Below are 13,743 nucleotides of genomic sequence, written 5' to 3'. Positions count from 1 at the left end.
CTAAGATGGTGCCTTTTTCCCGCATCTTCACGTGGCAGGAGGAGAGAAAGGCAAAAAGGGAGTAACAGACTCCTTCAAGCCTTTTATGAAAGCACTCATTCCATTCATGGGGCAGTGAATCACCTCCTAAAGGTCCCACTTCTTAATACTACTGCATTGGGGATTAAGTTTCAACATGAATTTTGGAGGGATATCAACATTAAACCATAGCAGTTATCTTGGAAGCAGAATAGAAATTCTATGTTGTAGGGTTCAGAGAGTGTAATACCTAGAATTTTCAAAATCCAAGGGGATTACTCTTACCTTTTTGGGAAAATGTGTGAGAAGACAATTTTCATGGTATGAACCCAAAGTCACAGGATTCTAAAAAAACCACATGAATAGAGGGAGAGAGCACTCTATGGAATCATCCCAGAGAACCCGACAAGTAGGTAATAGCCAGTAACTTACTGAACTGGGAGGATTGCAGTGAACTCCGGGTCCAGACAGTATAATTCGTCTTTTCTGTTCAAATGTTTCCCGAGCTAGCAGAGGTCCCCCACTAATGGAAGAGCAGACAGATTTCAAGGAAGATACATGAATTCATTCAGCTTTAAAATATTTATTGAGCACCTACTACTTAGGCTAGATGCTGGGAATACAAAGATGGGTAAGAGTCTGTTCTTGCCCTTTAAGAGCTTACATTCTAACAAGGGCTGAAGGGGGAAGTCAAACAGACAAATAAATGAGCAAAAGTGTTACAAGCGCTAAAACAGACGTTTAGATAAGGTGCGGTGGGAGCATTAAAAAAGGTAGTGACACATTATCTGTGTGGAGCTCACTGGCTCATGGAAAACCTAGTGGAGGTGGGGTAGGCTTTGTGGATTGACAGGGTAGCAGTCGAGGTAGGGGGCGGCGTTCCAGGCAGAGCAAACCACAGGGCAAGTGGAAACAGCATGAGCGGGCAGGGAGGCGTGAAACTGCTTGTTCAGCTCTGGGATCGCCCTCACACCCCTTTGTCTCCAGACAAGGAGGTGAAAACGGGAAGAAAACCAGTTCGGTCCCTCGCCGTATGGCACGTCTGAAGAAGTTTGGTAATATAAATCCTAGCAAAGATAGCTGCAAGGAAGGATCTAGCCGGAGGAGATTTGTAAGAGCTTACAATGGGAAATAAGGTTTCCCATTGTAAACCTAAGAAGGGGGCCCAGGTGGCCTGCCAGGGCTCCAGTGTGCTGTCGCGAACATGCGGTCCTCGAAGCGCCCGGCTCCCTCTCCTCGCCTCGACGGCTGACCCCGGCGGACCTGCCGGGCGCGGAAAGCCTCCTTTAGGTCCTGCTCGCTGGTCTCGGACCTCTCCCCTCTTCCCGCCCCTCTTGGCGACTCGCTCGGCGCGGCCTAGGGCCGGTGGCGACAACTGCCGTTGCACCGGCGGGCCCAGGCCAGACACGCGCAGGCCCAGGCCCGACACGCGCGGCAGCCTCTCGCGCAGGCCCAGACCGCCGCGCGCGCCGCATCCCCACGCTCGAGGCTGGGCAAACCGCTGCGACTTAAGGCGCCCGAGAGTGGGCGGGCGCACGTCTCCGCAGCTGCTGGGGCGCGCGCCTGTGGGCTCATTCTCCACCTAGGTTTAAATGGAACCCCTCTCGGTCCCCCGGTTTTGAGAGGTTTCTCTCCTGGAGCCGCTGAGTCAGGAAGCCCAACAGTAGGAGTGGCTCGGGGCCTACACGTCCGCGAGTTCGCGGGGCGCTGGATGGAAAAGGTGGGTGCGCGGTGGGGCCTCTTCTTCCTCGGGGGCCCAGATCGCGACTCCGTGGTCTCCGTGGGGAGATCTGGGCCCCCGAGGAAGGACTCACCTTCCCGGGTACTGTGGGCCGAGTCTGGCCTTCTCTTTGGGAGCGGACCGTGGCTTGGAGAGCCTCCCCGAGGGGACCCACGCGCCCGCCGCTCCAGCCGCCATTTCCCAGCAGGCCTCCAGGGGGCCTCCCCGCCGCTGCCTTCCAGTCGGCGGCGCCGGGCCCGGGGGTGGCCGGACGGCGCAGGCAGGGACACGCCTCGGCGCCCGGGCCAGCGCGCGGACAATGACCCCTTCTCTCCTCGCCGCCGCCTCCTCCCCGACACCGCCCCCTCGCAGCTCACAGGCAAACCTATTAGCCATTCAGGCCGACAAAACCCCGCGGCCCCGCGCATTGTCCCGCCGAGCGCCCGGCCGCCGTCATTAGCCCTGATTACGCAGAGCCGCCTGACAGCCCCGCGGGCCGCTCCACAGACCCCCCATTCACGGCTGCCCCCGGGCCCCGCCTCACAAAAGGAGCGGAAATCGTCCGCGCTCTCGCGTCCCCGCTGAATAGAGCGAAAAGCTGCTTCTCCTTTCCTCCCGCCCCATTCACATTCTCTTTGGATACAATATTTTTTTCCTTTTTGTTAAAATTAGGGAGAGGGAACGAGGTCAAGGAAGACTTTGCTTGAGCTCTTTGCCTGTCATTTGTTTAATGTAAACAAAGAGCAAGCCCTCCCCACCCCCATCCTCTTCTCCCCTCCCTCCCAGATTTTTTATAAACAAACTGGGGAAGTGAAAGGAGGGAGTGACGGGTGGAAGCAGAGTGGGTCATTAACGTGGAGGCGAGAGGAACTGCGGCATTTGGGGAGCAGCAGGGACCGTCGCTTTTTTTGGTGAAACTGGAGTGTGGTTGAAATGTTTATTAGCCGGGAAAGAGCCTGAGCTTGGGGTAAAATCTTAACATTGGTCAGGTTCGTTGAAATATTTAATATAAAAATGCTCTTTCCAATCTGCTGGAGTAACTGCTTTTTGGGAAATTGTGACAGAAGAATTGCAGGAAAAGAAAGGAAGGAAACCCATTTTATAGAGATTTTGTCAAATTCAGAAACCTTCAGCCTTGCCACTACCTGGATTTTTTTTCCCCCCAAAACCCTAAAGACCAGAATGAAGCTGATATGGAAAAAGTCTTAAAAAGAAACCCTTTATATGTCCTTGGGAAGATTGGAAAGATTAAAATAAAATAAATCTCTGTGAAGATCTGGACTAATTTCCAACATGTGGTCACCAAAGAATTGGTTATTCACAGAAGCAATTAGGTGCCATCACATTTCAGATAAACATTTTAAAAAATCTTGCATGTGTCACCCCCTTCAGATTCTAAAGTGAAATTAGATAAATACATCTCCAGATTGTTGAAACAGAATAGCTACTTTAAAATGTAGGCAGCTTGTTAATTTAAGTAAATGGTAGATGTAGCTTAAAGGCTTTTGTCAAAGCAGGAATTAAAAATCCTCCATCACTGTTTGGTCTTCTCTTTTTGTTCAAGCAATAAACTGTCACTTAAAAATTATTTTGTAAAGAGAAAGCTTAGTTCCCTAGTTACCCCATTTTCTTGACACTGCAGAATGGACATTTTCTTCTGCTTTTAGGTATCATTTGAACTGGTGGCTGGAGTGGGATTTTTAGAATCTCAAATTCTTTTACATTATTCCACTAATTAGTTCTTTCCCATCCCTCTCAGACCTGGAAGCATAAACTTAAGAGAAAATTTGCCAACAAACTTCTCCAAACGCTAGTTCTGGACAGCCCAATAGTTAGGGTGGAGTGGGGCTGGGGAACAAGAGTGGGTATCCGTGGCTACTCCTTGGCAGATTAAGGACTAGGATGAGGCAAGGGAGGTACTTAGAGTGCAGAATTTAAGGAGGCACTCAATCTCAGATGCCTTGCACTTGCTGCACTTGCATAACCTTGACAGTGAGTCCCCTCCTGGCCTCCCTCTAGTCCTGGCCAGCCTCTTGTTGGCATTCTAGGAACTACCTGGGGCTCTAGGAAACAAAATTAAGTGTTGACCAAGCTCTACCATGGGAGCCTTTGAGGACTCATGGGAGGGCTTTTGCTTGCTTTTGGAAAGAACACCAGTTTTATCACGAAGACTTACCCACTCCTTTCATCTAAAGCTCTTGTGCAAGAGAGTTTTGATTTTCAAGAATTCTCTGGATAAGGGCCACCACACACAATGACAACATTTATAAAGTCCAAATGAGCCAAATCTATTTAAGCGATTTAGAAACCAAAAATCAACCCTTACTCGGTCCTGGGCTTCCATTGTCTATCTTGCCGTTTGGCTGCTTTTTGTCTTCCATGACTTCACTTATTTTTGTTTGGTTTGCACTTTGGCACTTCTGCCTAAAGAAGTTAACAGGCTTCTGATCCAAAGAACATCTTCTAAGGACAGAAAGGCAAATGGAAAAGGCTGTAATTGGGGGATGGGGACAGTAAAGAGGGAAGTCAGCTCAAGTGATTTAAAGATCAATGTCAAATTTTATAATATGCAATCTGTTTCACTAGGAACAAAATTAGAGACTCTGGCTAGCATTTATTTTCTTAGTGCAAAGATGGTAGATGTTTTTGTGTTGTATAGGCATGCATTTGTTCATGTGTAGGTGCACACATGCATGTGCACGAGGAAAAATTAAATGCTAAAAATATTTCATATTTTAATTGAGGCCATTACGAGGACAATGGGGCCCTTGATGACTTGTTCTATGCTTACTTCGGAGATTAGGTTTTTAAAATGCCAGTTATTTCTACAGCCTTGTTTTACCCTCAATATGTGACATGATTACATCCTTTCCCCCATTTCAGTATCCCTCTTGTTAAAAACCATTCATTTCATTAAAACCCAATTCTGCAGCAAGAAGATGTTAGTCTAATTATATACAACCTCTCCTGTCATCTTTTGTCTTATTTTAGTAATAGGTCAATCCTAAATGCAGTATATGCTCACTGTAGCATGATCGTGGGTGCCTGCTGCTATTGTATGGAAGGGGGCCTCAAAGGAGGTAGAAAGCCTTTCTTGTTGCAGAGTCTGAGTCAGGATAGTTTTGCATTTTTAGAAAATAGGACTCATTTATTGAGTTCCAGAGTTTGGCTTCCTAAATTGCTCCTGAAAGCTGTTGATACTTCATATAAACGAGTGTCAAGTGGACATGCCATAATTACCTGTGCTGGGGATGCGGGGACTTGCCTTAGAGAGGACGCTCACATGTTGCCAATTTTTAGCCTTAAATATATCATGTGTATGCATACATACATATGTGTTTGTATAGGTGCATACATATATACACATACATGTAATTTGATGTGGGAGGTGGTTATGGACCTACCATAGGTTGTTTAAAACATACACCAGGAAGCACCAAAGAAGGCAAAAGATATATAGATAAGACCTTCGGGAGACCATTTGCTCAAGGGTCCCTGCATGCCTGGTGAAGGGAATGATCTTTATAATAATAATAATACTAATAATAAAAGGAATCTGAGAGCAGCTCCCTTAATTAAGAAGGTTGCCCACTAGGTTGTTTTATTGTTTGGCTTCTCCACACAGAACCCATCAGCACCAGCCTGCATGTTTAGAAACAGCAAGTTCCCCAAGCTACAGAGAAACCTACCATGGCGGTCTCTTAAATAAGTAAATAAACAGCATATATATGTTTTGTTAAAAAAAAAACTTTAAAGCAAAAGTTATACATATATAACAGCGTCCTTTCGACGTGAAATACCCATGGGAGAATCTGGGCAGGCGCTCAGCTTGCAGTTCGGTTCCGAAGGCGACTTTGCAGCAAAATCCTTAGGACAAAGCAAAGCGAGAAGAACGTGGTGCTGGGTCAGGCCTCACCGCGGGTTCCCGTGGTCGCGGCCAAAGAGCGCCAGTGGAGCCAGGCTGTCCGCGGTGTGGGGCCGGAAATGGCAAACCCGAGCGCGCGGGTCCCTGGTCATCTGGCTTCTCTGGCGCTGGATTTGCAGGTCTCTCATCTTCTTTACCTCTTCCATTTTGTTTTTCTCGTTTTTACACTGGAATCTGCTTCTTAGCATCCTGGATGGGCAACTCAGATGTCGCACTCGCTGTCGCTGGACGTGATGGAGATGGCTGAAGTGGCCGCCTTGCTGGATAGACTGGCGGCCGGGCTGGCGGCGACGCCGAGCACCTCTGACGTGCCGTCGCCCTCCGCCCGTAGTGCCCGCCCGGAACCCTGTGACAGGACCTGCTGCTGGAGTCTACGGGGAAGAAAGGGAACACGGGTCACAGCTCGTAACACAGCCGCCCGTCGCCCGCCCCCACCACCTCCTGTGTCCCTCCAGCCCGGCGGCCAGAGGCTCTTCCGTAGACCCGAGCAGTTAAGGCGAGGATTTCCCGGCAAGGCGTTAGAGGTCGGGCAGGAGTCCGCGGCCGCCCCTCCGCGGGCCCCTACTGTTGTGCCCCACCATCATTCGCGCCCTTTCTCAGCGCCCCAGCTCCCAGGTCTTTGGTATACTGGGCTTGCAGGGTCCTCCCCATTTGTTGTCCACCTTTGGGAGATAAACAGGACTGTCAGGAAATAAACGAAGCGTGGGTGACAAGGACAAATCGGTCCCGGGGACATGGGATTCCATTTCTAATGGTGCGTCTGCCTGGGGCGTACGCCTGAGTCAGTGCTCCCGCGATCGCGTTGGATCGGGTCGGCCCGACCTAAAGGGAAAAAGGATTGTAAGAAGCATTTGGGCCTGGGGGATGAGGCTGGGCTCTTCCGCAAAATGTTTGGCTCATCGAGATCCACACTCCGGGAAATGAAAAGCCTCGGCCCATCGACTAGTTTGCTGTTTTGAGACAAGGGTGGCAGGCAGCGCATGGGAAGAGGAAAACTCGACTTCCTATTTCTCAAAAGTCCATTGAAAACTGTTTTCAAAGCATTACGGAGGGATGCACCTGGGCTTTGAAAATGATAATTAACATGAAACCGACACACTGCTAATAAGTCAGGCTTCCATTAATAGTAGGAGCCTGTGCCCAGGCTAACAAGAATTAGCTTTGGGTCTTGGGGTCTCTAATTGTAGGATTTTAATTTTTGTTTCTCTTCCCCTCTCCGTCCCAGTGAAGCCTTGGTTTGGTGACCGGGACCAGCTGCTGCAGCTGCCCGGAGGCGTGGAGAACCAGTGGGTGGGGAAGCAGAGCCGGGAAGGGAACTCCAGAAACCCAGAACGCAAGTGGTCTCTTAACCCGAGACAGACCGCGCTCCCAACTCCTGCTGAATTGGAGTCGCCAGGGACTGGGTAACCGCGCCAGAGGTGCCTCCACCCGCCTCCTCCCCGGTGCGCCCAAATCGCGGAGGCCTGTAGGTACCGACCTGTTCTTGGCTGCAGCCGCTCGGTCCCTTTGTCGGCGGTTTTTGAACCAGTTGCCCACCTGCGTGGGAGTCAGTCCGGTTGCCTGGGCGAGCTCACGCTTTTTGCTGGGGTTAGGGTATGGATCCTGCAGGTACCACTCGCGTAGCAGGTGCCGCGTGCGCTCCTTGAAGCAGTGTGTCTTCTGTTCGCCGTCCCAAATGGTGCGCGGCAGCGGGAACTTCTTCCTTACTCGGTACTTGTCCACCGGCCCCAGGGGCCTTCCACGCAACTTCTCAGCCTCCTGATAGTGTGCTTCAAGCCAGAGCGCCTGCAGCTTGGCGTGCGACTCCTTGGTGAACTTGTGGTTTTCCAGGATATGGTAGAGCTCGCGGTAGTTGCCACCGTGAAAGGCCACGATAGCTCGTGCGCGCAGCACCGACTCATTCTTGTTGAGGGCCTCGCAGGCCGCAGGGGCCACGGGCAGCGACCAGAGGAAGCGACCCAGGCGCTCCACATCGCCGCTCTCTTCCAGGGTCTCGCATACCCCGGCCACTTGCTGGGGGCTGAAATTCAAGATGGGTAGCTGGAACATCGAGGCAGCTCCGGCAGCGGCGAGGGCACTGAGCCCGGAGCGGGACACGCAGCAGATGCCCGCGGGCCTGGCTGAGTGCGCCAGGCTCTTGTCGATGAGGCGGATTGGGGCAGCGGGGACACACGACTGGTGGCGGCGGTGGCGCAACGGCCGGGAGCGGGCGGCCCTGACTGGAGGAGGTGCTGGCTCCTCGGCTCCAGGTTCGGGCTCGGCTCGGCTCAAGCACGCGGGCAGGAGAGCTGGCTCCGCTACTGGGGTGGGCGGATTGACGGCGCGGGCGCCATGGAGACCCCTTGTCAGTCACCGGCTGGCTCTGCCAATCAAAGCTTGGACCAGCAAGCCACGACTGTTTCAGCACCTCCCCGTGCTCGACAGCGCCCGCCGTTAGTCCCTGGACTTTTCCTCAGTATTTTGCAGAACCTGGAGGTTGAAAAGACATGCGAGTGTCTGGGAGAAAAAGAGAGGCGAGTGCGGCAGCGTTCACTCTTCTTCCCTCCCCCACCCCACTCTACCCCTCCCTCCCCTTTCCCACCAAAGAAGCAGTGATGCTACAGGAATTCAGGAATTCACTTTGGGGCGATGCGTTGTCTCGGTCGAGAGGTCTCCAGAGGACAAAGAGGACTGAGCCAAACTGAAATGCTCCGAGAATTCGCAAGTTTAGTTGTAGCAAAACAGCAAACCTTGCGGTGGGAGCAGGAAGCAGGTGAGGGGAAGCGATCTTCTCATTTTTTCCCAAGTACCCATCTCTACATGCCTCCCTCTTCCCGTTTCCAGTTGCCAAAGCAGCTGAGTGGGAAGCAAATCTGGAGCAGCAGGAACAGGACCAGGGATCTGTAGAAGAGGTCAGTTTGAACTCTAGCCTTATTCCCTTCAAAGCCCACTAAAATTTTAAATGAGAACAAGGACATGTTCACGTCTGATAACGCAGATGCAGACCACGAAGTCAGACACTTTAAGAAAAGAAGGGTGGGCTCTAGGGACCTCCAAATAAAGAGGATAAATATACTTTCTCCCCCTCCCCCAGTTTAATGGGCTTGAACAAATGTGCAGTATAGCCACATCTAGAGCTGAGAAGTCATTGGTAGGTCAGGACAGCAACTTAAAAGCTTATTTCCGATATCTTTTAAAAAATATCGACTTAACTCCTTTCCTTGCAGGCTTATTTTGCCCCTACCTTGTGTTAGAACATATACCTCTTGAGCTGGGGATAACAATTCTAACCTTGGCATTTTAGCCCAAAAGCAATTCAGTAAAAATACAATACAGAAAGGAATCCACTACAATGCGGGGGCCTAGAAAGCGCTTCTTAAGCCGCTGAGCACTGACCCCTCCTGTAGTGAGGAAGGAGTGACTTGGTGTCTCTGACTTTGGGCTAGTAGAGTGAATTGGCAACTTTTATTGATTCCCAATTGGCAGTCCACATCGTACCATTTTCTGAGGCCTGGGTCAAAGAAACCATGATCTCATCCGGTCCTGTGGTAAGGGTTTGTTTAGTCTGAAAAAAATAACTGGTAGGGGGCTGTATAACAAAAACGCCAGGAAAACAGTTTTGGGGAGGTCCATCCCTAGACAGAAATGAGATGAGAATGTTCACCGCCGAACTGGACTGGGCCCGACTGTCTTTTCTTTAGTATCAAGTACAATTTGTATGCGGCTTGTACAGATCTGGTAAATCAGAAGGCAGATAGATAGCACAGATGGTTGGAGGTGTCGGGTCAGATCACGCCACGCCTGAGTGCAGGGCAAAGCTCGTTCTGACGGAAAACCCTGATATTATTTTCACAGATCTTCACAGTTCACTCTAAAAAAATAGCAGAGGGGAAGAAAAAAGCCCTGAAACCATTTACATCATTTCTGTGAGATTGCCAACCGCCTCAACGGAGAGGCTTTCTTTTCTAAGAGTTCATTTTCTTGAAATACGACAGGGCAGGGGCAAAACAAAGAGGGCGATGAAGATAATGACAAAGCATAAACCTTATTTCCCTTGGAGCGACTTTTGAATCAGCTGGCAGGACAACTTTTAAAAAGAAACATCGCGTACAAGGGCCCCGAACATGCAGGCGGAGGAGAATCCGTGGTGCAGAAAATGAGGGCCTGGGAGGGGGCCGGGCAGGGATGAAGCCGGACCCGGGAGGGCTGCGATCCCGGAGCTTCTGGCCAGGGAAGGAAAGCACCCCCTTGCTCCAGTTTGCAGAGGTTTATTTTCCCTCTCGGGATGGTTCCTCTGCGGGCTATTGCTCACGAAATTGTTTGGCGCGCACCCTTAGCATGCAGACGAGGTGGTGGGGTCCTCGGAGACCTTACAGCCTGCGAGCCAAGCCGAGAGCCGACCCAGATCCCAGCGCCTAGTTGCTGAGGTGGGAGAGATTGTCCATGCCCCAGGAGACCACACGTCCCCCTCGCCCTTTTGCTGGACAGTTTGGAAGCGGTACTTTCGGGGAGAGCTGGTTTCTTACCCTTAATCTTTGTGAGCAAGTCGACAGTCTAGGGGCCCCATCCAGGAAATGGGAATATTTATCCTATGGCCCATTTCTTGGATAATAGTTCTGCAGATAATTAGATGAGGGCGCTTTGGCTTCTGAGGCTTGCGGGCAACTGGAACTAAGAGTCTGAGTTGGCCGCGCGGGAGCCGCCAGAAGGGTGCGGGCTGCCTGTGGCAGAGTCCGAGCACTGTCTGGTCGCTCGGCAGGAAGGGACTGAGAAGCGCCTGGAGATCGGGGTCTACTATCAGGAGATCCATCTTCGCCATCGCAAGGGACTTGATTTAATTTTATTAACCCAAAGGAAATAGACTGCGCCAGGGCACCTTGGAATCACTTATTTGTTCCCCGGCTTCACAAGGGGAAGGGACGAACAGGAAGAAGTATGTGAGCCGAGCCCCCTGGGAAAGAGGGAAGCTTCACGGGATTCCTTAGAAATAACCCTGTTTGGGGGAAGGCGGTGACCCTCACCCCACCCTTAAGGTGTACTTCTCCTAGGTTTGCCAGACGAAAACTGTATCTTCGGGCTGGCTTTTCTTAATTTTACGGAAGGGTGTAATTTTTTTTTTTTTCTTTTACCAGTTTTGAGGTTTTGTGCCAGCCCTCCAGGCAACCCCTCACTTCTTATCCCACATTTCATTTTTGTTTTGCATTTGACCAGGAAATCAAGAAAGTACCGTGGCAGCACTCAGCCTTGGGCCTGTCTGGGTGGTTTTGCAACTTTCTACCGCTGGTTTGCAGCTAGTAGATTGAGACATGAGGTCTTGGACAAACTCTCGGGTCTTGCCGGGAATCCATAGACGTCTACTCAGCTTTCTCTAGAGTTGCATTTTGTGGGGCAAATATGGAGAGAAAAGCATGTAGAAGATGATGTCCAAGGGCAGGTTCTGTAGCTAACTGTTGCTGCTGGATTTAGGCAGTGTGCCCCAGGGAATTCTGAGGCTCATGCCAGAAATATCCGGAGTTCAGTGTGGGACTTCTGCACATATGGGGATCTCACTCCTCGCTCTGCCCCTACTGATTTTCCTCTCTAGAGTAGAGGACAGGTGGAATTCTTGTTACACTCTGCCGACCAGTAGCTCACATTTGCCAGAGGAGAGCAGTGCTTAGAAGTCAATACTTTCTTACCTCTGGGTTCCAATCTTATCTTTTCTTTGACTTTTCCTAAGTCAAATGTCTTTTTTAAAATGATGTGTTTTTGTTTTTTTTCCTCAGGCAATTTCACATAATGAGATGTTTTAAGAATGCAGTAATTGAGTCCGTCTGAATTCCTTGATAAAGATATTTGTGCTGCATCTGAGAGTCACAGACTGGAAGACAATGAGGTCCCCAGTCTTTTGTGTGATTTGGACTTTGGAAGAGATCTTGGTTTCCCTTTCCTGTGTCTCAAAGCCGAGTGTTGATAGTGACAACTGGCTTTTAATTTTTATAACTCTACTTTTAAAAAAGTATAAAAATAATCTAGAAAGTTTTAAAAGGCATTTTTCAGACTTTGAAATTACAGTATTAAAAATTTACACTTTCAAACATTTATTTGGCATTCTGATTTTCAGGTATATCATATGCATAAATATAGATGTGTGTTTGTTCATGTATTTGATAGTACAGACCTTCAGATTTTGGAATGAATTCAATATTCTATTTTTAAAGTACTACTAACTATCCTAATAAACTGCTTAGGTAGATTGCTGTATTTCACGCATTCCTCCCCTGCCATTGTGCACCTTGTAACAAAGAACAGAGAAGGTGCTTTAATTGTATATTTCTGAGAACAAACACCAATTGAGCAATGTTTGTAGGTTTCCTAGTGTTGTTAAATTAACTGGCAAAAAAGTATTACAATTAAAATATTGACCTCATTTTAAGAGGTTAGTATATTTTGTTATTATTCTTCATCAGCTATTTTTAAATGACATTTTCAAGTGGTACAAAATTGTTTATATTGTTAATTGGAGGGAATTTGTATAAGTTTAAATGTGGGACAATGCGCTACTTCACAGTGATGATTAATTAGTAGTAATGTTTTCTTAAAAAATGTTAGGCTGCCGGTTCAACTGTGTTTTGACTTCTAGCTTGTGGTTGATTCTAGGCACTTGGATAAAAATTTGTATCTAAGTCAAAGAGTATATTACAAATTATATTCCTTGTAATATAAACTGTGGTCTTAAATTCATTTTTCTGTAGTCTACTTCTTTAGGAGAAGCCTAAATGTTTACAGGGTTAACCACACTACTGCATTACTTGCTTAGAGCTACATACCAGTGGGTTCTTGCCTGAAGGATTAGTGCTAAAAAATGTAGCCAGCTTGTCACTTAAAAACACTTTTTATTATTAGTAATGAAACATTTGTTGAATAAGTGAAAGAATGATTAGTTCACGGTTCTCTATTGGGACATTACTTTTTTCCCAGCAGCAGGTTATTTTTGACAATTTTCGAATCTAAGATCGAAATATCCTTCTAAAATACACATGGAAACCTTAAAATTCAATGACATGAAAGAATGTAAGTTTGTTTAATGTCCTCTGGGATGCACCAAATATTATTCACATTAAACTGTATGTGTCATACATTGTATCAACCGTTTGTATTATATGCATAGTAAATCTAAGTACTCTAAAGTCAAATAGAGGCATCAGCCTTCAACAAATACCTTAAATTATCTGAGTTGATCCAGCTAGTTCACAAAAAGTGCTTATTAAATATTGCATTATAAAAAAATACACACACATGACATCTTACCCTTCAAAGCAGCAATTCTCAACTGAGGGAAATTTTGTTTCCCCCCGCTTCCCCACTTCCAGGGGACATTTGTCAATATCTGGAGACAGTTTTGGTAGTCTCAATTGGCATCTAGTGGGCGCAGGCCAGAGATGCTGCTAAACATCTTACGATGAACAGAACAGTGGCCCACCAGACCCCACAATAACAAAGTCAATAACACTGCTGTTAAGAAACCTTGACCCCAAGGATCTTGCCCCAAATAATCAACAAGGCACAGACGTACAAAACCTGCTAAAGTTTGGTTTATTGTGGAGTTGAAGCATTTGCAAAGGACTCAGGGCACTTTCAATTTCATCTTGGGTCTAGGCCATACTAATAAAATCTGTTCCTAAGAGCTTACTGTAATTTTGTTTTTTCTTAAAATTTATTTTAAATGATACTTAGGATAACCAAATACTTATAAAGCTTGTAAATATTTGTGGGAATGGTGAAGTTGTTTCTATCTTGTTAGGATCTATGTTCTTTGAATAATTAGTGAGACAGAGAACAGTGGTTGAAAGTTTTTATTAGTGTATCTCTATTTTATAAATGAATAAAATATGAGGACTACAGAGGTTAAATGATTACCTGTATTGCACAGCTAGTTAATGGCAGAGATAGGTTTAAAACATAGGCTCAAAATTCTATCCATTATATACCTTACTTTTCTTACCCAAGGAAAATAATTTAATTCCAATTGAGTTTGAGGGCAGTTCTGTATCACACACAAATAGTTATTAATGCCTGCTGTGTGTAAGGTCCAGTACCATTTCATGCTGTTATGACTTTC

At 47.8% G+C, this 13,743-nt stretch overlaps 1 protein-coding gene across 1 annotated transcript; it reads right to left on the bottom strand.

Moving 5' to 3' along the window:
• Positions 1-5,469: 5,469 nt before the first annotated feature.
• SIX6 (SIX homeobox 6) lies at positions 5,470-7,965 on the bottom strand. The gene is made up of 2 exons (XM_005561417.4): positions 7,141-7,965; positions 5,470-6,034 (listed from the first exon to the last, which is right to left on the bottom strand). The coding sequence occupies exons 1-2, from the start codon at positions 7,710-7,712 to the stop codon at positions 5,866-5,868; spliced, it is 741 nt and encodes a 246-aa protein (XP_005561474.2). The 5' UTR covers positions 7,713-7,965; the 3' UTR covers positions 5,470-5,865.
• Between the last annotated feature and the right edge of the window lie 5,778 nt (positions 7,966-13,743).

This window comes from Macaca fascicularis, chromosome 7 (assembly GCF_037993035.2).
Source record: "Macaca fascicularis isolate 582-1 chromosome 7, T2T-MFA8v1.1".
NCBI classification, from domain to species: Eukaryota; Metazoa; Chordata; class Mammalia; order Primates; family Cercopithecidae; genus Macaca; species Macaca fascicularis.
The sequence above is the reverse complement of the archived record's forward strand: the minus strand, read 5'-3'. Positions and strand labels throughout refer to the sequence as shown.

Bases quoted from the DNA above. Each gene is read 5' to 3' on its own strand.
- SIX6 (XM_005561417.4), bottom strand. From the start codon at position 7,712: ATGTTCCAGCTACCCATCTTGAATTTCAGCCCCCAGCAAGTGGCCGGG. The intron at 6,035-7,140 runs GTCGGTACCTAC...TCTTCCCCGTAG, and splicing joins GCGGCTGCAGCCAAGAACAG to ACTCCAGCAGCAGGTCCTGT.